General features: G+C 42.3%; 1 protein-coding gene across 1 annotated transcript in view; it reads left to right on the forward strand.

The window, feature by feature from the left end:
- DGKD (diacylglycerol kinase delta) overlaps positions 1-23,604 on the forward strand; it is a 53,978-nt gene that overhangs the window by 21,605 nt on the left and 8,769 nt on the right. The window contains exons 4-20 of the mRNA XM_041467551.1: positions 8,419-8,523; positions 9,329-9,461; positions 10,021-10,127; positions 10,652-10,777; positions 11,824-11,926; positions 12,437-12,599; positions 14,642-14,750; positions 15,488-15,627; positions 16,398-16,482; positions 17,031-17,125; positions 17,214-17,313; positions 17,468-17,741; positions 19,574-19,735; positions 20,457-20,585; positions 21,553-21,649; positions 21,946-22,056; positions 22,773-22,869. Of these exons, the coding sequence (XP_041323485.1) occupies positions 8,419-8,523; positions 9,329-9,461; positions 10,021-10,127; positions 10,652-10,777; positions 11,824-11,926; positions 12,437-12,599; positions 14,642-14,750; positions 15,488-15,627; positions 16,398-16,482; positions 17,031-17,125; positions 17,214-17,313; positions 17,468-17,741; positions 19,574-19,735; positions 20,457-20,585; positions 21,553-21,649; positions 21,946-22,056; positions 22,773-22,869 (2,136 nt within the window). The remainder of the gene's footprint in view (positions 1-8,418; positions 8,524-9,328; positions 9,462-10,020; positions 10,128-10,651; positions 10,778-11,823; positions 11,927-12,436; positions 12,600-14,641; positions 14,751-15,487; positions 15,628-16,397; positions 16,483-17,030; positions 17,126-17,213; positions 17,314-17,467; positions 17,742-19,573; positions 19,736-20,456; positions 20,586-21,552; positions 21,650-21,945; positions 22,057-22,772; positions 22,870-23,604) is intronic.

Genomic DNA, 23,604 nt, shown 5'->3' on the forward strand with positions numbered 1-23,604 from the left:
CTAAATTGGGCAAAATTGGAGCACACGCTGGAAATGCAGTTTTTGCTGGGGGTTGTTGTCTTTTCCACACCCATGTATGTAGACATTCAGGAATTGTACACTCTTTGCTAGTGCTTGTACTCTGTTTATATTGGCAGCTGTCAGAATTTCCTTTATAAGCAAGTGAAAAGATGAGTAGAGCCGTGTATTGCCGTGTCTAGAATTGCTCTGCTGGTTTTCCACCTTCCTTCATTAAGTGCAGTTCAGTCCCCATTTCCTGTCAGAACCGCTGCAGTTTCAAAATACTTTGCTATTTTAGTAGTTTGTAATCCAGACTTCAATTTTTTTTCTCCTTGAGAAAAGGCCCTTTGGTAAACAGACCATTCTGAGTCACTGTTAGTCAGTGAAAATAGTCATTTAAAATCCTTTCATGTCAAGGGTTTTTGAGACTCTTAATCCAGCCTCCTGTGGGAGCTGGTTATTAGTCTGCTGTCACAAAAGAAGGAAAAATCTGGAAAAAAACTACCAAAAAGAAGATAAACATGGAAGAAGAGTTAGAGAGTCTGGAAGAAGTTGCTGTGGGTGGAGAGATCTGGCGATTGCTACTGTACGTTACAGAGTGACTCAAAAATATGCAGGAGTTTTTGAGAGAGATGAAACTACTGTAAGAATTCATCAGACTGAGCTTTAACTATTTTACTGTGGGACAGGATAGGCATGGAGCTGAAAAGAGAAGGAGACTGTGAAGAGCTTTTGCTTTCATAGAGGGAAGTTTACAGCTTTGAAATAATGTCTGCCCTTGTGCCTGAACACTGGAAGCCTTTGTTTGATAATCTCTTTGCTCTTTGTAACTGTCACGCTGAATTGCAGTTTCACCTACCTTCCTGGGCAAGACTGCAGATTTCAGCTGCCAGGTGAGGGCACAAAGGCAGAACAATGTGTGGTCATTTGAGAACATGTTTAGCTTTATATAGAAGCTGCTCTGGAAGGAAAAGGCTCTCCTGCAGAGAGAGGCTTGCTAGCATTACTTGCAGAAATGCTGCCTTTCTATTTCTGGTGCTTGTGATGGTGCGTGTACAGGACTTGTCTTACCCTGGTGGCCCAGTGTGGAAAGATCCTGGGTTCATCAAGCTGCTGAAAGCTATTAATTTCCTTTTGTGCTAGCTACCAGCTTCTGTTCAACACTGATGAAGTAATGGGGCTGTGAGGAGCTGCTACTAACAACAAACTCTCAGTAATAGGTTGCTTCCCTACCACTGGTAGGATCTTCTATTGCCCAGTGCTGTGATTTACTGGGTGCCAGCCTTGCCATGTGGGAGCCCACTGAGACAGCAGCTCTGCCACTGGGGAACAGTCCTGCCCCTCTGTTCTTCATGGGTTTACTTCAGTTTGAGTGAGTAGGAAGCTTTCTCTGAAATGTCCTTTACCTTCCTAAATGGGCTGCCCTTTCTGAACAGAATGGTTCTGTTTAGGAACCCTTCCTGGCAGGACTGTGTCCTTTGGAAAACAGGTAAAGGCGTGCATGTGCATCTGCTGCATGACGTGGAGGGTGTGTGGGTAATGGAGCTGTGCTAGGATTCTTTGAAACTTGGTGCAGCCACTCTATCCACTCCCATTGGATACTGCTCCATCCTTGGAGATCTCTAGGGATTAGCAGGCCTGAACTACCAGGATAGTTGCTTTTCTCACCTGCTAACAGTGGCATGCTCTAGCTTTTGACATCTGTTAAGTTGTTGTTAAAGTCTTAAAATCCTCTTCTTGTCTGTGCTCCTCTTACCGATTGCCAAGAACAGGAATGTGCCTTGTTTAGGAACAGTTTCCAGAAGCCTGTAGGAATGTGACCCGGGTATGAGAGATGATAATTTTCCCAGGGATAACTCTGTGACTGGTCTAGTTTCCCGCTGCAGCATGGGGGAGGATAGGGACTGGGAGAAATCCCAGATGGAGGGTCAGCACGGGTTGAACTTGACCTGCAGCACAGCACAGTGCAGTAAGTGCCAGTGCTAGTGCTCAGAGAAGATGCACTGCTGCCCTGGCTCAGGAGGGACAGATTGCAAGGTATGTGAACCTAATAATGTAAAAATGGTCCTAAAGAGAACCACAACACTTGCTGGACCTGCTTTCCTGTAGAAATGAGCTGTCCTGGATTTTGTAGATTGTAAACAAAGGTAAACAGCCACATGGGGGGATAAAATAGCCAGTGTATTGTGAACAGAGATTTGGGAACTTAGGGCTTTGAGGAAAATCTTGTTACTGCTGTTTAAAAAAAAAAGGGAAAGTAATTTGGCATAACGATAAGGCTAGTAATGACTTGTTTTATTTGGTGGAAATGAGAGTTTCCATAGGTGGAAGATGGTCATTTTACCAGGAAATTAAGATCTTGCATTACAAAAAACCACAGAACTGGTGCATTTCTCGAGTGTTATGTGAAAAGCTACTTTTTCTTTTCCATACCATCCAGGTTTTGGGGGAAGAGAATTGGTGCAGTTCTAGAGAGCTCTTACTGACCTCTGCAGTGAGTTAATGGGATTGGATTTGTTGGTAAAACTGGGTGAAAGCTGAATTGCAAAATACAATAGGGCTGTGGAAGAAGGCAAGGCTTGGACCCTCGTGAGTCTTTGATACTCATATTATTGCTCTCTTCCAAACTGTAGAGACCTACTAAAGTCATACTGACTCACTGCCTAAGGCTTTGCTGGCCTGATGCTGAGCTCCAGATTGTTTCAGAAATAGACATAATTGAGACAGGCTGGTTTGAATCTCAAATTTGTGTTTTCTTCTCCCTTTTTCACAGTCTTATTTTCTGTGCATTTGCTGGGGGAGTAGCACTTGCTAATCCACACTTAATCCATTTTGCCTGTGTGGGTTAGTAACTGTGTTTGAAACACAGTGGATTTCCTGGTTTGTGTCCCTTGCTGATAAATAGAGGTGAGGTGTTTTAGTGTATTCCAGACTGCTATCTCTGAAACAGGAGCTGAAGTGGAAAAAATTCTGCATCCTCATTACAGTCTCACCCAGTTTTCCTTCCTGAATCTTGGGCTCTCAGGATGCCAAGATCATTCTCCACCATACAGAGCAGACATAGCAGTTAGCTACAGGTGGGGGATGGTTTCCTTACCTTTGTCATATGTGATCAAACTGAAGGTTTTGCAGCTTTTTATATTTTTTCTAGTTTCTAGGTCTCTAGAGCTCCAGAAATTCCTGTTGTCTGTACTCAAGTCATCAACTGTTTGGAATAATGCAGGATCTCTTAGAGGGATTTATGGCTAGCACCTTTGAATGTCTGTGTTGGAACAGGATATGAGTAAAAGGAAGCAGTCAGAATGAGCAGGTGTTCTCATACCCCCACATTTGGCCATTCTGAGAAATGTACACATCAGGAAAATTATATTTAGCGAAGTTCAATGTCCCCCCACCTCATCTCCCCCTGCAGCGTTTCTTCTGTCAGCTCTGTGATTGGGCCAGTGTGGTCTTAACTTGCTTTGCCATCTTTTGTGGTCACTGAGCTCACCAGATGTACTCTGATAACAAACAGTCCCAGGGCATACTTGGCTACACTGTCACTTTATTACTGAGAAGTTTCTGGGCAGCCAGAAAATGCCCTACGTGACCAGAGATGATAAAGTTGTCTTGGGTGGCATTAAGACAAGAGGAGGAAGTTTATGCTCCATCTGTTGAAGAGGGGAAGGTTGCTCAGTATAACAAAGGGTGAAGTATATCAGATTTCTGTTTAAAATTTGGTCTAATATAGGAGTCTTTTTTGGACTGCCTTTCAAATCTGATTATTCACAGCTGTTCATCAGGAAAGGACATCCAGGGACATTAGTCCATTTTTAGAACATGAAATGAGGAATTTTCTTTGGTTGGCTCTGTTGTTTGTTAGCTGGCTGGATTTGAAATGTCAGTAAACTGGTGTTAATTTTGGACAGAGGAGTGTGGGTCAACATGAGAGGTGGGGGTTAACAGCTGGTAAGAGGGAATGGGCCATGTGTGAGAGAGAGAGGAGATAAAGCTAAACTTTCAGTGTTCAAAGTGTCTGTGTTTGTACAAGACAGCCAATGAATGCATGGTTAATTTCAGATTTGGGTTTTTTTAGATTTAGAGTGGGAAGGCTTGAAAATTGGGAATTTCTCTAATAGACTTGAGATGAGTCATGGAGGGCACATAACTACTTGCTGGGGACCTGACTATCACCCCCATTTCTGCAAAATGTATTGCAGGGATTTCATAATTAACCTTTATCCTTATTTGAAATGTGTTTAACCCTTCCTGCCATTCCCATGTGTTTTTGTGGCTCTCCGGGAGTGATTAGAGGGATTGGCAGCCTTTTTTCCCCGCCATGACTGTGGAGCTCTTTTTTCTGGTCAGGATTAGATGTCAATCATATCACCATGTAGTGAGCGCTGGGCACCCAGTTTCTACTAATGAGTGAAATCTAAAGAATCACGCCCGGAAGTTCAGTAGCATTTAGGATCAAGAAAGTTTTTAATATTTACTTTTTAGGCAGAACAAGCACTTTTAATTTGCATAATTGCTCATATCTAGATACAGTTCTGAGCTGTTTTGGGACAGGAATGCTCAGAGTTCTGCCAATTGCGAAACAGGCCAAAAATCTATGAGATTAAAAATAAATCTGAAGACTTTTTGTTGTTGTTTTTTTTTTTAACTCCTAGTAAGGCAGCCCTCATCCTAACTCAGAAGCAATCAGACTGTTGTTTTTGTGCTCTCCATTTATGAGAACAAGAGGTCACTGGATGACATTACTGCTTTGTAAATTTAGAACAAATAAAAGGAAATGGTACTTCACCTAGCGCGTCGTCATCCTGTGGAATATACTGTTCCAGGATGTTAGTCAAAAGCTGTAGCCGGAACATAAAAAAATAGCTGGACCATACTTGTTTGTAGCCATGTTCACCAAGAGGGATGACCAAGCCTTGTGTTCCAGAGTGGTGTCTCATTACAGCTCTAGCTGAGAGTGAGCTCCGTGGACTCCTGGCTGGGAAAGGACAGCTTTCCAGGGGGAAGATTGGTGGGGCTTCTTTTGAGATGACGAGAATGATTTTATTTTTGTGCGAGATGTTAAATTGATCATTGCTCTTGCCTAGACAGCGCAGTGTATGTAACAGCCTTGCCCCTCTGTCAGTGTCCTTCAGCAGGGGGATGTGTGGAGCTGAAATAGCTGTTTCAAGGAGAGGGGTGGAGCAGTGGCAGGAGGAGTGTGAGTGAGAGCTTCTGTTGCTCAGCAGAGTGCCCTGTGCAGGAAGGAGCGGCAGCTGCTGTGCTACAGGGCAGGCACGAGGGGCTGATGCTCGCCAGGTACCCGGGCTGGGCTGGGGGGTGGGTGTGGGGTGTGTGAACGGCAGAGCTGCTGAGCTGCTCTGCAAAGGAAGGGGATCTTAACACGTTTCTGGATTCCTGATTATCCTCTTTAAGATATTTAACTCTAATACCACTGCATATTAATCAGGAAAACACGTTTGGATGGTTTCTTCATTTCCTCAATAATTGCTGCACTAGTTACATTAAAATCTTGTCTGTCTTTCATAGTGAAGTCTGAGTTGTCCCAGTTTGTTTTCCTTAGGAGAGAGCTTTTTAAAACAGGTTTATTCTTTTATTTCCCATCTCTGGTGATACCAATAAATCCCAGTGCAAATGTTGCTTTTGAACTGACTAATGGGGAATGCTCTTCATATGTTTATCCTGCACAGTTAATTTTTATTTGCAGTTTGTTGTTACACAATAGACTCTTTATTTTAATTCTGTGACTCTTTATCTGGATGATTCATGTATGAAAATCTTTTGATCTCTTTATTTATCCTCTTGTCTTATAAACTTTGACTTTGTTCTTTGAACAGAGGGCTGTCTAACACTGAATGTGGGGATTTTTAAGATGATGCAGTAGGTGACTTAAGAAGGAATTAGTTGCTTTCTATATTGGATGTTCTATCCAATTATCCAGAAAATCAGTAGCCTCAGAAATTAATTCTTATCAAAGGAATGTCTATATTTCTCTATGTTATGTCAGTGTTTTAAATTTCTAGTCTTCCAGTGTGATTAAAAACTATGCTATACTTTGCATTTTCCTTCTGTCCCCCAAAAAGGCAGAAAAATAGGAAAAGGGACAGCACTGAGTAGAAGTGTTCTGAAGCTGTTCCTCCCCAGTGCTCCAGAGCATGCCAGTGACTCAATGAACTGGTGGATCCTTACAGAATTTGGCTGGTTTTACGGCCATGAAGGGTCCTTGGATGCTTCATCCTAGGATGTTTTGACTTTATATGTGCTACTGTTGTATGCAACTATAGATGTTCTTGGCCTTATTACCAGGAAGAAAGTGAGGCTCAGTGGTGTCTGAACAAATTAGTTAACCTTGGTTTTATTTCCAAAGAAAAAACTGCTTCTTCTTAGCAGGACTCAGACATGCCCCTTGTTCTTCTCTAGCTTCACATTGATTTATGCATCAGTGTTTCATGCTCTGGAAAAAGTTTCTCTAGGGCAGCCATTCTTACATAGCTGAGTTTTTAATGGAAATACACTTAACTATACACTTTTCTGCTTTCCCAAGGAAGAAGAAACATTCCTGTGATTACATCTTCTTTGGAAATAAATTTTTTTCAAAGCTGGAAATGTTTAAAGGAAAGTGAGGGAAGAGAGAAGGATTTCTTCAAAGCTTTATTTTTAAAATAGTGTAAATATTTACTTCTGTGTGCCTACAGTTGATACAGATCTGGTCATTTTGTCCAAGATAGAATGCTTCAAATGCTAGAACTGTGTTTCTAATATGAATGGCCAGTCCTTTCTTTACAAAGGGATTTACTTCCTTTCATTGCCTACTTAGTGTGTCTCTAGCACAGGTTTCTAGGTATTGGTCATGGCTCTGGGTAAGGTGGTGTTATTGCAGGGAATCTGCAGTCTGTGAATGAAAAGAAATACAGCTTGAAAATTGAAGACCTTAAAATAAAGCAGAACTTTCCAGGTGGTTTTTTTTTTTGTTGACATTACATCCACATTTCTTCTTGGATGCTCTGTGGCACTTCAACATCAACTAAAAGTTTGGTGTTCAACTTCAGAGGCTTTTATTTTTAATCTGTTTTATGAATGATGATGAGAGAAGTGAGAAACAGACTGGAAAACCGGGATATCAGGTATTGGGGTTATGTGTGTGGGTGTTTTAGTGTTCATTAACAAAACTTCGGCTGAATGGTTGGGCCTCATGAGATTGACACAATCCTAGTTTATTTTAATTCATTCTTTCAGATGTTAGGTACAATTTGCTTGAAAATCAGATGGTGTAGACAATTTTTTTCATGTACAATATGTAGATGGGTGCAGGAGATTGGACTGCTGGAAATTTTTAGAGTTGACATAAAAGGGAGCCCTTTGATTTTTGTTAACAGTGCTCAAACTTAATGCAGCTTTTCTTAAATCTAGGTCTTGCAAACACTTCAGTATTGATCTGATTTAAGTCAGCTTGATGGAAATCAATATAGAGGTGTGAAAAAAGAGACAGTGAGATAACTGCACTGTGGGGAAGAAAGACTTTAGTCTTAGGAAGAATAAGGGTTGGTATATAGTCAGTCTGGACTCCAGCTGTAATGGGCAGTCCTGAGAACAGCAGACATGGTCCTCTGAAAAGCAGAGTTTTTGTTTCTCTCTGCTGCCACCAGCTGACTGAAGGAGAGGGAGTTGGTGGTAGAGGACACAGAGGCCTGGTGCCTCCCTGGGCAAAGGGGAGCTTTGGCCACCCTCCATGTCTTCTGCTGGTTTGTTAAAATATTGTTTATTTAACACAGGGCAACTTATGCATGGGAATTAGCCCAGGGTACAAACACACTGAGGACAGGATTGTTGGAGGGAGGCAAACTCACCACAGCTTCAGCCTGATAGGAGAACATTTCTTAGAATATCTTCTAGGTATGTGGAACAAGCCCTCAGGAAACATGAGGGCTCAAATTGCTTAGTTTGTTTTATTTCTCCCCTCCCCATGAGGGAGACTAAACAAATTGTCATGACTAAACAAATTTTTAGAATGATATTCTAGAGTATGTGATCTGATTCATTAATTGCTGGAAACTGGTATACTATGCTATTAACAAAATGTCTTAATGTTCTTACCAGTTTTGAAAGTACAGTAAGTCCTGTAAAAAGACTTACGCAAGGTCTGCACATAATTACTCCTGCTGCTTGGTGCTTGATTTGTGTTGTGCTATGAGAGATTTCTTTACTCAGTTCAGTATTGGGAATGACAGCTAAAATCTTGGTGGTTCTGTACATTTAGGAAGAAATTGAGGTGTGCTGTGGTGGAAGAGAAACACGGTTCAGAGGTGCAAATAATTTTCATTGTGCAGCTCTGAAAATAGCTTCAGCAGACTGCGCTAGTGGTAAGGTATTCTCTTGCTGTCTGTCACTGACATGTCCACTCCTCATTTTCTTTCTCTTCAGATTATCACTCCATGTCGGAAGCTCATCCTTTGTGCTGATAACAGAAAAGAGATGGAAGACTGGATTGCAGCACTGAAGACTGTCCAAAACCGTGAACATTTTGAGGTAATAGGAAAATGTGTTCCTTTGTGTTCTGTGCTTCCTCTGCTAGACTGCAGCTTGTTTTGAGAATCAGCTTCTAGTGAACTTAATAGAAGTAATTGTATTCACTATAATAGGTAGTAGTGTTGGGACCTTCTGTAAAATTTATCCCAGATACATTGAAGTGATTCTCCAAAAAATGTTTGGCTTTGTTTATGCTCCCTTGGGAATTCAGAGAGAATTTTCGGAGCATGGATAGGTTATGAAGCCAAGTTCCCCTCCCACTGTCTTTTCATTTTTCACTTATCCTCCCTGTCCCAATTCACATCTTGCCTGCTTGATATTCTGCCAGCTTCAATGCATCTGCCTGCTTCCTGAGTGAGACCAGCAGTGCCACACAAAAAGCTGTCTTGTGTTTTCCCCACTCTGATGCTTGCCTCCTTTATGCTGGCACAAGCATTTCTCTGCTACAGAATGAGCCAGGTTGGGGAACTGATCTTTTTGAAAATTTAATCTGACAAAAAAAATGGGGATAAATTCTCCAGCAGATAAATTCTTCAGTTCATTTCCCTAGACACACTTGTAGTAAGACAAGGATGAGAGGTGGTGCAGGAGCTGTAATGAAGGCGTGACTTCTTCAGGTAGTCTCTTTTGCCTTAGAGACCTTCTTGAGTTTCAGCTAATGTGTATAAACTGCATGTGGCCCACTCGTTCCTGGTGAAAAAGTGTTCTGTTTCTGCTTTTTTGACTGCTTCATGCAAGTCTTCTGAGAAAAAAAAAGTCCTGTTGCTCTGCTTTAGACCTTGCTGTAATACGTTTATATGGTCAGTCTACCCAGTACAGCATGGACCATTTCTCAGGGATGCATAACTGGTACGCCTGCTCCCATGCCCGGCCAACGTACTGCAACGTGTGTCGGGAGGCCTTGTCCGGGGTCACGTCACATGGGCTGTCCTGTGAAGGTGAGTGTGTCCTCGTCCTCTGCCTGGGGAGAACAGCCTCGTTTTATTTTTGGTTTTGCCCATATACCCAAATACTGCCATCCCTTGTTAATGTCATGTGTCTGCAGTGAGCAATTACACACTTCTGAGGTATCTTGAGAGAATGTTCATAAGAAGACTCCTATTCATGGGAATAATTGTATTTGTAAGAACATCCTTGTTTAATGTTTGAGTGCCAGGAGGTTACTCTTTCCCAGCTTTGGCTTAGTAGAAATGCCTGGCTGGGCACAGCTCATGTGTCTAACATGAACGTGGTGACACCTACGCTGTGTAAAACGACGGAAGAGTGTGCGACTATGTAAATCATGTTAAATTTAACAAGGTGGTCACTAAGCTTTGTACAAGCAACTGGCAAAAATGACAAGGCAAGAATTAATAGCTAGATCAGAACACTTACAGCTGATCATTTTGGTGATGCTAAAAAGGATAGTGTGCCCATAGTTTCTTCCGGAGCCAAATACACACTGCCACATTAGACCTCCTGAGGCAGGATTAATTACATTCATCTCTTCCTCCCTAGTGTGCAAGTTTAAAGCCCACAAGCGCTGTGCTGTGCGGGCAACCAACAATTGCAAGTGGACAACTCTGGCCTCTATCGGGAAGGATATAATTGAGGATGAAGATGGGGTAGGTGTTAGTCTGAACTTTTCCAGCCTTACCTTGATAAGGAAGCACTGCCTTGTGTTCTGTAGCTTTCTTTGACTTCATAAATAGCAGATTCTCCCTTTACATGGAAAAGATTTCTACTCTCAGAGCAGGAGATTTCGTGTGAAAAGTCCAGCCAGGATAGCAAGGGACTCCTTAGTAGGAATGAACTGCTATGGACTGGGGGAGTTGAAATTAGATAATCGGAGGCATGGGGAACTTGATCTAAATTTTGGCAGAAGAAAAGTAAATGAGTGTTTGGAACAGCACCTTAGCATATTGGGATGTCTCATGCAAGTCAGTGTCTCCTGGGTAGCCTGGGACGAGTCAGCTGGACTCTTTGTGCTTGAGCATGATGTAAAATGCCAGAATTTGTCCTCAGGTGTTTTCTAGAGATTGCCTTTGCTGTCCTTCAACAGTGCATATAAAGACTTGCTTCTCTGTGTATCTCAGAGTCATGATGCCTCCTGTACCTTTAAGCTTCTGTCCCTCTGTACCTTTTGCAGATCTCAATGCCACATCAGTGGCTGGAAGGAAACCTGCCCGTGAGTGCCAAATGCACCGTGTGTGATAAAACCTGTGGCAGTGTCCTGCGTTTGCAAGACTGGCGCTGCCTGTGGTGCAAAGCCATGGTGAGTTGAAAAAGTGTCATCATTGCAGTAAAAGGACAGCTTTTGATCAGCTCTGTGGTAGGTTCTTTTAATGGCACTTGCTTAGAATAAAATCTGTAACCATGCTGTCAGTGTTTGCCATGAAGGACTTTATTGTTCTGCAAGAAATAGGAGTTTAATTTGTGCTCAGAAGTGTTGCTGTGATACATAAAAGCAAGACCTGAAAAAAGTATCCTGCTTCTAGCCAAGCTCATTTTATTTTGAGAGTGAGCTTTCATAGAAGAATCTCAGTAGACATGAATCAAAACTTCTGTCATGGACTACACTGGATTTTAGGGAGCCATTATTTGTTATTTCTACAGGTTGAAAAGGTGCAACAAACTATAAGGAATACTCAGCTATTTTAATAGTAGCAATTTCCCTTCCATTGCAATAGATTGCTCTTGCCTAACCACTGAAGTGATGCAGATCTTGCTGTGTTTTCAGTTTTTTATAATACTAGTAGGATAACTATAACAAAATACATTTTTAGAAGAGGGGGTTCAAATGCCAAGCAAACCCTTTATCTTGCAGTCTTTGTGTACCAGAAAAACCCTGCTGTACTTTGTATTTCCTTTTTTGAGTGGCTTCATTCATTTCTTCTTTTTTTACCTCTTCTATCCCTCATGTTTTCCTGGTTTGTTTTTTGCTTTCTTATTCTTTTGAGTTCCCAGCATCTTCTTTTGTTGCTACTTCAGATCTCTCAGCTGAGGCTGGGATTTTGAAAGCAGAATGCCTGAAGGCTCCTAAAGCCACAGAATCTGGTATCTGGTTCTCTCAGCATTCAAAGTGCTGGTCTCATAAATTCAAATGGTAGGAAAGTACACACTAATGGAAAGAAGAGAATTCATAGAAGGCTCTCATTAGATCATTCTTAAAATAATTTTATCGATAAATTTATCAATTGACTTTTTTTTGATTTTACCCCGTCCTCCTTCTTCCTTTTACAACTTCTTTTGGGTGGCTTTAGGAATTATACCACAATGTCCAAAGGAGTCTGATTTATTCTTTTTTGGTTGTTTTTCCAGGTACACACAGCATGTAAAGACTTGTTGCCAAACAAGTGCCCTCTTGGGCTCTGCAAAGTGTCTGTCATTCCTCCTACTGCTCTTAACAGCATTGATTCAGATGGTACGTATTCCTAGTAAGCAGCACTTCTTTCTCTTCCTCTCAGTCACAGTCACTTCAGCTGGCACTATTAATGCCAGGTTTTGTCACCTGAAAATTCTGCTTTTGCTGTTGCTGAAACTCTCCACTGGAAGCTATTGCTGAGTATGGCAGTGAACTGTTTGCTTTGCTTTTGCATTCAGTTTATTTCCCTCTAATATCAGTTTTTGCTGCAGCTGATTAAATTTATTGACAATAACTGTATTGCAGAAACAGTTTGGGAAGGTTGGGGAGGCTGAAAATTTTGGCAGACTGCTAGGCAATAAGTGTGACATTTGGCAGCATGAGGTGTGGCTCATGCTGGATTCAGGGCTGTGCACATTCACCCAGTGGGTGCCATAAGCACAAGGAAAATACTAGCTGCTTCATAGCGGGGCTGGGGTGTGGGTTGTTGGTTTTTCTCTTCATCCATCCCTCTGGGCAGCTTCACATCTCTTGGCTTTTCCTCCCTCTCTTTTCCCTTTGCCCCAACAGGTTTCTGGAAAGCCACTTGTCCCCCTTCTTGCACAAGCCCTTTATTGGTCTTTGTCAACTCAAAAAGTGGAGACAACCAAGGTGTAAAATTTCTACGAAGATTCAAACAACTGCTGAATCCAGCCCAGGTCTTTGACCTCATGAATGGAGGCCCTCATCTTGGGTAGGCAGATATTTTTTGGAAACAAAAATTCCTTGTAAATACCCAGAAAACATGAGGGATTTACTTGGTTAAGGTCATCCTCAAATATAACAAGGAAGCTATTCCTCAGAGAAAACTAAATGTGAAGTTTGGAGGGGTTTTTCTATCTCTGTGTTAAGTGTTATTGATTAGCTAAAACCAAAAGTGTTGTCAAAAAGGTTATTATATCCATTCATCAGTAATAGCAGGACAGCTTGAGGCATTTTGGGGGAACTCCAGAAACACTCCCCTGGAAGAAGACCAAGCATGGAAAGCTTGAATCCATAAGAAAACTTGTCAGCAAACAGTCTTTTAACAGGCATCCTGATGATGAAATTAACTCTAAAAGGAGTTAATTTCAGTTAACTCAAGTGAACAGACAGATGTCATAGATAGCAAATTAATATTGTCAAGATGAGATTTATTGAGAAATAATTTACCTGAGAAGTCTGTGAAACTTCCATCCCTCAAAGACTTCGTGGTGGTATTTGTGTGGAGAGACTCTTACGAGTATGTTTGGTAAAGTTGGTTCTGCCCGAGGATCTAAGTTATGTTTCAGACTTTTTGCCAAATTATGCTAGAATATCTGTGAATCCAAAAAAATAAGTGAGTACTGTGAAATAAACTTCTTTTTTGTATTTCTGCAGCTCCCACTTAAAAGAAAAGTTTGGTCTTAAGTTTGCCCACTTCCAAATGTTTTTCTGTTGCATCAGATTTGAGCAACTTTTATCATTAATTGGTTCTCCTTATAATAAGAGCCAACACAAGGTGAATTTCTTTCATCTTTTCTTCACAGTGACTCCAAGTTTTGACTAGATCTGTAGATGCAGGGGGCTAAATCTGGGAGTGTCTGTTCCTGGATTAGTGGTCATTGCATTCTGCTCTCCTGAGAACTGTTGTGGTTCTTTGCCATAGCATATTGCAAAACACTGGCATTTAAAACTGCAGTGTTCTATCGAGGAGATGTGTTTGGCTGAAAAATAATTTATAAAAGACTTGTAAAATTGAGTACTTTTCTTGTTCCCCTCCTCAGCCAGACTGACTGTCGTGAGGAATTTTGCTTTTAAGCAGAAATGGGAAGGAGGGAATCAGTTACCTTCTCAAGCTGTGGTGCACACTTCTAAAACAGCTGCTCTTATATATTTGCTTAAAAAGGAAGTGATGGTAAAGAGTAAGGCCTGCTTCTTGACAATGTGAATATTTCCAGCTGACACTAGTCAGACTTGTAGCATAAGATGTTGTCATTTCTGGTAGTCATCTTTTTTGTGTCAGGAATGCTTGATAAAATAAGGATTTTTGTGTACTACAGCAAATCCTGTTTAGGTAATAATAGTAGGCAAAATAAAAGCAGGAGCAGATCTCAAAAATATTCATTAGGGAGCACAATTTCAAACAGGAGAGGTTGTTTTTATTATTCTGGAAAGGGTGAATGGAGAAATTTACACTGGTGAGCTCTTTGCCTGCCTGTGGGGCAGAGAAGGCACCAGAGCAGTGATTTATGTTGCTTTCCCAGAAGGACTAAAACTTATGATGTTTTACATCCTCTTGCAGTTGTCTCATGGCTGATTGACTGCATGAAGACCCCCCTCTTGAAGCTTTGCTTTAATTGGTGTGGTTGTGAGTGTGAGGGCAGTGGCATCAGAGCACTTAGAACTGTGACAAGTAACTAGTGTTAGGCTGGATGCAGCAAGGCTGCAAGAGGCAGTTAATTCAATGGATAATCAGCTACCACATGCTTGTCTCCTCTTCTGTAGAGACAAAAGTGCCCTGCTTTAGTAGAGGAGTATGTCTTGGGAGATATTTCTGTAGTGAATAGCTGTGGTAAGTTGCTTAGCTGTATTTATAATCCTTTAATTATAACCATTTAAATTCACCTGTAATCTGGCAGTGACCTGTATTCATTGCAAAATCAGTGCCTACTTTAAGCAACGTTGCCATGTTTGTTACCTAGATTGGAATTATCATTTCTTTCTGTAACAGCTGATTGTTTTTCCTTCTTGCTTTTTTCTTTTTCTTCTCTGTAGTTTACGCTTATTCCAGAAATTTGACACTTTCCGGATTCTAGTTTGCGGTGGGGACGGAAGTGTTGGCTGGGTTCTCTCTGAAATTGATAGCCTCAACCTTCACAAGCAGGTACCTGCCCCAAGAGCTTGGTTGGATGAAGGAATGAAGTAACAACAGCATGGGCTGGAGAAGACTTTCCTTGGTCATGCAGATGTCATTTGCCCCAGGACTGAAGCTGCTGAAAGTTTATCATAGCAACGCTCTTGCACTGGTTTTGTGCAAGAAATGAATCCATACTGGATTACTTCTTTATGCCTGTCTCCAGTGTTCCTCCACAAGATCCAGCTTTTGGAGTAGCTCTGAGTACACCTACTCTATCGCCAGCAGAGACATGCTCTGAAAGGGCTGTGGTTAGGAAACTTGGGAGTTGCACACGGGTTATGCTCTGTTCCCTTTAATTCTTGTGGTGTAGTATCTGAGTCTTAGGGGTAGGCAGAAACTTCACTGGGGTAGAGATACCATACACTGTTTTGCGTGGGAACTGTCTGTGCTAATTTTACAGAAACACAATGGCACCACCTGATGGCTAAATATAAACCTCTAGGAGGTTTACTATAGCAGGGTACTCTGTGAGATGGTAGCTGTAAAATGCTTCTCTCTCAATTCACAACCAAAAGTAGAGGAAATTTTTCCTTAATTGTATGCTCTTCTGGCTGTTTTCCCCATCCAGTTACTTTCTCCCAGCCTGGGATTAGCTGTTTCCCAGTGACTGGTGTGTTAAGGAATCAGTCATGTTACTCATGGCTGTTCCTGGCTTGTGTTTCCCCATTTGAATATCACTTTTGTTTTCCTTTTCTCTAATGCAGTGCCAGCTGGGAGTGCTGCCCTTGGGAACAGGGAATGACCTTGCCCGTGTTTTAGGCTGGGGTTCTGCTTGTGATGATGATACCCAGCTCCCACAGATCCTGGAGAAGCTGGAGAGGGCCAGTACCAAAATGCTGGACAGGTGAGTAACCATCACTAACATCATCTGCTCTTCAAGACTTCTGTGAAGATCTCCTTCCGGGAGAACAGGGCAGTCCTGACTCTGCCAAGCTTCTGGACCTCTTACTAATGCCACATAACATTTTGTCACTGATACCTTCTCACAAGAGAAAGTGGTCTGGCTTTCCATGCTCTGCTGACGAACAGTAACAGGTGAAATTCTCTGGGTTCCACTGTCCTCTGTTCTGTCCCAGAGTCCTCATCAGTTGAATTTCTGATTTCTTTGTCCTAGTTTGAAACCAAACTTACTTTGTAACCTAAGACAGCCTTAAAATCATGACTTTTTTTTTTTTAAAGCAATTTCTTCTTCGTAAATCTAAACTGATTCATCTTGAGCTTGGCTTAGAAATGAAAGCCAAATGCAGAAGTGGATGTTAACCCTTGGTATTGATACCTCCTTTATATGTCTTTGTACATGATATATAAGACTGTCTCATGTTTTTAAAGTTGTATCTTGGTGTCTCTTATGTTGAATCAAGTAATGCCAATAGAATTTTTGTAGAGAGGGAAGAACTAGAGATGTTCCCTGTGCTGTAGAATACTTGTTCATAGTGTCGTCTTTCCTTCTTCCCCAGTTCAGCCCCTCTGTATTTCCATTGCCACTCTGTGGCTTCTTTATATCATTGATGGCTCCCCAAAGTACAGTTTGTTTTGCTTTGAGGTTCTGGCCTGTTGCATTTGGATAACAGAGGAAACGATCTGCGTTGTAGTGACAAGTGTGATTTTCGACAGGTGGAGCATCATGGTGTATGAAACCAAACTCCCTCGCCAGGCCTCCACTTCCACAGTCACTGAAGATTGCACTGAGAATTCAGAGGTACCTCTCAGGAGGGGCAGGGGACTGGAGCACCAGCTTTGGAGCACACGAGATAGGAGGCAGTAGCTGGCTCCAGTGGAGCAGAGCTGAGCCATGGGTGTAGCCAGAGCTGCAAAGATTCGGGGCTTTAAGTCAGTGTATTATGGAGAAAGATGGAGGTTGGGTCACCAGAGTCAACAACCATAATGAGGGATGGGGAGAAGATACTTTGGAATGGAATGGAAAGGAAATTACTGGCTTTTATTTGCTTCATGATGTCAAGTTGTTGAAATAGTGGCAAACTGCATAGCAGTCCTGAAGACTCCCAGTGCTTTTAGATTTGCAGTTGATCAGAGACTCTTAAGAACTGCTGATGATTTGTAGGTTCAGAATTAGTTTCTTCATCAGATTCAGGTCTTCAGTGAGTAACAGAACCCTGGTCTATGGAACTTTTTCAGGGCAAAAAGAATCTGTAGAGTTATAGGTACTCTTAGAGGAGCCAGAATTTCACAGCATATGTTGTAATGCTGGGAAGTAGCACCCCAGTGTTTCTTTCTGATGGTCAACAGGTGCAGAAGATTCTCTGCTATGAAGATTCTGTGGCTGCTCATTTGTCCAAAATTTTGACTTCTGACCAACATTCAGTGGTGATCTCCTCAGCCAAGTGAGTACTTAGAAGACAACTGTACTAAATTGCACTGTGAAAATCCTGCAACAATCCTTACATGATTTTGTTTTCCTGCTTTGTCTAGAGTGCTTTGTGAGACAGTGAAGGATTTTGTGGCTCGAGTAGGAAAAGCCTATGAGAAGGCAACAGAAAGCTCGGAGGAGTCAGAGGTCATGGCCAGGAAGGTGAAATTTGAAAAAATGTTGGGGTTTCTACTTCTGAAGTGTAAAACTGCTCTGTTTTCAGAGAACTGGGATAGCAGCAGTTCAGTTAGCACTAAAAGAATGAGCTACACAGGCAACTGTTAGTTCTACTCAAATGTCGTTCTTCTTCATGTAGTGCTCTGTGCTGAAGGAGAAGCTGGACTCATTGCTGAAGACACTGAATGATGAATCTCAAGCGTCTTCCTCTCTGCCCAACCCTCCTCCCACCATTGCAGAGGAGACTGAGGATGGGGATGGGTCGGGCAGTGCTGGTGACTCTTCAAGTGAGCTCTCGGTGGGCTCGGCCTGCACTGCGCGGCCCCAGATATTCCGTCCCCGAGAGCAGCTCATGCTGAGAGCCAACAGCTTGAAAAAAGCCATTCGCCAGATAATAGAGCATGCAGAGAAAGGTAACCGTCAGGAGTCCTGCTGGTCACTTCCTACAGCCTATTAAGAAGTACGAATTTCCTTTATTCTGGAGGGCAGCAGGCTTCTTTATTGAAAGCAGCTTTCCTGAGCTAGAGAAGCTATTTAGTAACTGGCCATTTGGTTTCAGTGTCATCTCTGCCAAGCCCACCTTCTGGAAACATTGCTTGGTAAATGAGTCTGAAGTTCAAGGTGTGTTCTCTCCAGCGGGCTGGTTTAGGAAGTTCCTGCCCTCCCACACTGTTAATTTGCATTTCCTGCCTGCCCCCACCCATACCGCAATTGTGTCAGTGCAGCTCTTTGTGTGGCCTTCCTGTAAAACAGATCTGAAAATACTTGAAGAAGGGATTTTAAGTATTTTAACATTGTTTTAATCTCTTTATAGAAGGTCCTAGGAAAACATTGCTGTAGTACAACTGCAGGAGAGGGCAGGAACTTCTTAAATGAGCTTTGTCCCTGGAAAAAACTTATAATACTGCACTTTGGTGCAAGTCAGTTCTATTCTGATGTTAACTTCTTAGGCAGGTCACCCTCTTCTCCATATCTTGACCCTTGTCTGTCCCCAGGCACACACCCCCAATGCTCCAAGTTTCTTTTCCTTTGAAAGGCAGTCAGTCTTCAAGTGTTAGTCATAAAGTCGGGGGTTAACTGAGATGAGAGGAGATACTTAACAAATTGTTACTGGAGATGAAAGCATTGAAGTTGCAGATGTAACATCCATGCATCCAGGTGTGCACTCTGAGCAGCTGTGTAATAAGTTATAAATCATTGCAATGTTGCTTGGATTTCCAGCACTGCAGCATTGTATACATCATTTGCTGGAGGTGAATAATGGAAGTTCAGCAAACAGCCTGTTTCTGGTGAAGTAGGAGGCCTTAACCTCACTGCTCCCTCACTTTGCTGCTGCTTACCTTAGGCCAGGTTGATGTTTGTGAAGTCCTATTGGAGCCCAGGCAATTTGCTTAATCCATCCAGAAGTGTTCCTGCTGCATTAGTGGGTTGGATTCCTTCATGGGCAGTTCTGATGAGCTACAGGGTTAGCACAAGGGAGAGGAAGAGACTGAAAGAAGGGGGTGAGCTGTGCAGGCAGTGAGCAGGTAGAGCAGCTGAGGGCATTCAGAGCTGAGCCCTGGCATGGGCTGCTGGGGAGGAAAAGACCTCTTGATTGCTTGCAAAGGAAGCTTTGATTTCTTTAGGCAGCATGCTAGCATTTAAATCTTACGAGCTCTCAAGCAAAATCTACTTATGTTTCAGATGTATTTGTTCAGCTTTTCCAAACTGTTTTTTTCTTCTTCCAGAGTGTGCAATCTGATTCTTTCCTCTGGTTGTATTGGTTTTTACCGACTGCTGTTTTCTTCCTTTTTGATTACATGAGTCTAAGTCCCCTTTTCAAGTGCCTTATGTTATTGCACCACTACAGATTAAACAAACAGGAAATTCATTAATCATTTCATGTCTGTCTGGTTAGAATTCCTGGCAACATCTAAATGCAAATAAATGGAAGCCCATCACCTCTAGCACAGTTTACATCTCAGGATGCCTGAGTACCTGTGGCATTAAAAATAGACACTTCTATTTAGAGCCTCACTGCTAAAGAGTTCAGCAAAGTAAACAAAGAGGCTAAACCAGTCTGGTTTCAAAAGCTCTCCAGAGCAGAGCTCAGACAAATGATAAAGGAAAGCTTTGTGTTATTCCTGTTCTTTCATTAAAGGAATCAGGACATTTAGAGTCCCATCCTGTTGTTATTTACACAAGTGGGAGGTAGTCCTTGCCAGGAGAGCTGTGAGGCACTCACCTACTTTATCTTTTCATACAGCTGTAGATGAGCAGAACGCCCAGACCCAGGAGCAAGAGGGCTTCCTCCTTAGTCTCTCAGCCTCTGAGGAAGGCAAGGAACTGAGGAATGAGGATAAAATTTCCATGCAGTCATCACACAGCAGCAGCTATGGAGTGTCCAAGGGGAGGAGCCAGAGGAAAGGTACTGCTCTGGGACTGCCACCATGCAGGTCTTGCCTGTGGATTACAGTTCTGTTAGTTATAAAAAGGGCAGGAGGTGTTATGTGTATTACCTTCTGTGTTCTGTTCTTTTCAAATGTTTTCATGACTGCTCTACAGCCCTTGCACGTTTCTGTGTTCTAGCCTATGCATTATACATCCCATTTTTTGCTGCATCTCTCATGGCTGGTCCATGATCTTAGCATATGAAGCCTAGGATTCAGAAATTTTCTTGCACCAGTAATCTGGCTTCTCTTGGCTTTCAGTGCTTGGACAAGGACAGTCTTGAGCACTTTTCATGTCATCCTTTGCAGATGACAGAGAACAGCAGCCAGTTTGCTTTAATAACTGTGTTATGTGAGTAATTTATTAGAAACCCCTGATCACTGCTGATATGTTTGGAACTTCCCTGAGTATTCATTTGGAGCCAAATACCCTATCTGTTGTGCTGCTGGCACCAGCTTTTTCTCATCTTTGTTTCTAATAGTTTTCTTGTAGCATTTTGATACTTCCAATCTGTGGAGTTTTCCAGCAGCACATATGTGACATCTCTTAATGACTGGTTCTGTCAATTCTTTGTTTTCTGGGATCTCATTGTGTTTTGCTGTTGAGTGATTCCTAACCCAGTCTTGCTGCTTGGCCTGTGTTGGTCTGAATCACAGCACCATGTTTGTCAATAGCCAAGTTTGTGTTGTGTTTTACAGCCTCCAAGTCTCCTTGTGAAAGACTAATAAACAAAGGAAGTTTGTCACTGGGCAGCTCTGCATCTCTTCCTCCCCAGACAGGAAGCCGGGACAACTTGCCAATGCTGAACACAAAAATCCTCTACCCAAGTAAGTGTAACACCCACCACTTCCCACTGAGGCAGCCAACTGGAGCATGGGCGACTGCAGCACATGCTGCAGTCTCCATGTGAAAACATGAAATTGTCCTGCCAGATGCCCTTTTGTGCAAGGTCAACCATGAGAGAAATCCCTTTGTGGATAACTGCAAGTGGAGGCTTGGAATGAGCTGTAGTAGTTTCCAGTTTTCTGTTGCTAAGACTTAGAGACAGATTTTTATTAATGCCATGAAGTGGCAGAATTTAGATGCCAATTGCAAAAGGATACTTATCTCTAAGTAAGCATGCTGTTGAGAAAGGTTTCTGAAGAATGGCAGCCATAGATTGGAAGCAGCAGTTCCTTTATGTGAAGGCTGAAGTGACTGGAAGTGCACTTTCAGCACTTCCAGACCCAGAAGAATTCCCACCTGCCACATGATGTGCAGCAACTTCTCCCTGTTACTGTAGCAGTATCTTTCCATCTCTTTGCCCAAATTACTTGTTCAAATTGGTCCTTCTGGAAGCAGGTTCCTTTCTCTCTGACAAACCTACTATTTGTGGGTCACCAGTTAATAATTTAAGAAGCAGGAGACAGTAATTCTTAAACAACTTGGATCATAGCTTCAGTCCTGCTCCTTTCTCTCTATTCACTGTATCAGGGATATTACTTGTCTCACCCTGGAACAAAAAAGCTGCTGCAGAGAGAACTCTTATTTCTCTTATCCATGTTTCTATATAACTGTGCTGCTAGCCTTAGGCAGTCCACTGTCAGTCAGAAATCCTCCAGGCAGCCCTAGAAACCCTTCTCCTTGTCAAAAGAACTAACCTCTGGAGTGAAAGAAAGCACTAATGCTGTTTGATTTCTTCATGAATGACAGGGAAGAATGTATCAACTCTTGTTATCTTGTCTTTGAGATTGAAGTTACTGGTTTTCTGCTTACTATTAGTCATGCTCTTCTCCATGGTCAATTTTCCTACAGATATCCGTGCTGGCATGTCAGGTTCTTTGCCTGGGAGTTCTGTCATCAGCCGATTGTTGATCCATGCTGATCCCTTTAACTCTGAGCCTGAAAATCTGTGAGTATGCTCAGGAGCTGAAAGGGAGGGAGTGGCTGTTTGCAAATGGACCTCAGCAGAGAGGGGGATTTGTCTATGGACCAAAGTAATGGACTCCAGTAGCCTGGAGTTACATAAATAGATCCATATGCTGAATTTTAGAGCTTAAGGATCAACTTATGGAGTTACACATGCAGTGACACATATCTGACACAGTTGGGCCTGGTGGTCTTTTCCAATCTAAATGATTCTGTGTGAGATACACACCAAATGGTGCCGAGACTTAAGAGTGGAAGTTTTGTTCTTCTGTTTGGCAGTGAATGTTACACTGAGAAGTGTGTCATGAATAATTACTTTGGAATTGGACTGGATGCAAAGATTTCTTTGGACTTCAACAACAAACGTGATGAGCACCCAGAGAAATGCAGGTGGGTTTGGATCAAACCTTTGGATTGATGCCAAAAGTGACTGAACCACTTCATGCTTCTGTGTGGTTTTGAAACTGATTGTGTACACTGTGCTGAATAGGTGTATTGTCTATATAATGCTCCTTCAGGGCTTGAAATCATGATGGAAGAGATAAATTACTGATTTATTATGCTATGAGGTATTTAAGTTGCTACATTGGTGCAGTAGCCCATTGGTTCTACTTATGTCATCTCACAGATTTTCTCCTGGGCTTGCTATTTAGCTATGAGAGAAGCACATCTCAATTCTAAATGCAGCAGAGGCTGGTTTTGACATTGATCCTGACTCAATACAAGCCACAGGTTTGGCCTTTTGAATGCCTGAGCAACTACAGGATGCTTTGTGTAGGCTGGGATTGGATATATTTGCTGTATATGAGCTAATACAGCTGAGCACTGTTGATGTCCTGGTGTATGAGATGGACAAGTTCTGTGCCAGGGCAGTCTGTGTATGTTTCTGGTAGTGTCTGTTCCTCATACTTCATTCCTACCTGACGTTTATATAAAGGGATGTAGTTTCCTAGCACAGTGATCACTTGGAGCAGTTGACCCTTTTGGAAGCAGAGCACCTTTGTGGTTTAGGATGTAGCAGGTACCATTTCAGTGTGAAGGTTTTATTCCTTCTTAGTGAAAGGATAAATGTCTGTGCTGACTTCTCTTTTTGTTTGCCCCCTTAGAAGTCGTACTAAGAACATGATGTGGTATGGAGTATTGGGGACCAAGGAGCTGCTGCACAGAACATATAAAAACCTGGAGCAGAAGGTCTTGCTGGAGGTGAGGAATTAGCATGTTCTTATGTTCCTGAGATTGGGATGCCTAATTCCATCTCCTTCAGGCACTGTGATTTTTGACATGATTTGGCTGGTGATATTTGCCTGCCTGAAAAAATGTGCTTGGCTATGTGTCACCCTGAGGTAACTAAAAGTGGCTTTTCCTGGTTCTGGAGCATAACTTGTCTTCTAAGCCCATAAGGGAAGAAGTATCCTGCTGGAAAGTATTTGCTGTTTCCAATGCAGTGTTCAGCATGGGTAAGATTGTTACGTTCCATGTGGTATCTCACATGAACACAACATTTTAGATGATGGGTGCAGTGGAAAGCTCTGAATTTAACTGTGCTATAATGTGTATCTAACTGGAAAATAAATATTTTTGTATAGGTCATGTACTGCGTAAACAGGTAACTTGCAGGAGAAGACTCTCATCACATGGCTGTTTCAGGAGTTTTATTCTGCTTTCTTGAGAAATAAATCAAGAGGCTTTGCCAAGCCTCTCAGGTGTGCCCTGTTTCTGTTAGAGGAAAAGAAGCAAGAGTATCTCTCTAAAATCCATGTCTGCCAGAAAATGTGTGGCTCATGAGGCTTGAGTGGATACCTTCTACTCTTCTAGGCCAAGAATGAACAGGAAGAAACCCAAATTAATGTATTACTAAGAGGTGCTGGCTGTTTTCTGTTCACAGAGCATGTGCTCTGGCAGGAGGGTTTCTCTCCTGCTGGGCTGAGAGTAGTGTTG

The sequence above is a fragment of the Pyrgilauda ruficollis genome, unplaced genomic scaffold, assembly GCF_017590135.1.
Source record: "Pyrgilauda ruficollis isolate IOZ18807 unplaced genomic scaffold, ASM1759013v1 scaffold209, whole genome shotgun sequence".
Taxonomy (NCBI): domain Eukaryota; kingdom Metazoa; phylum Chordata; class Aves; order Passeriformes; family Passeridae; genus Pyrgilauda; species Pyrgilauda ruficollis.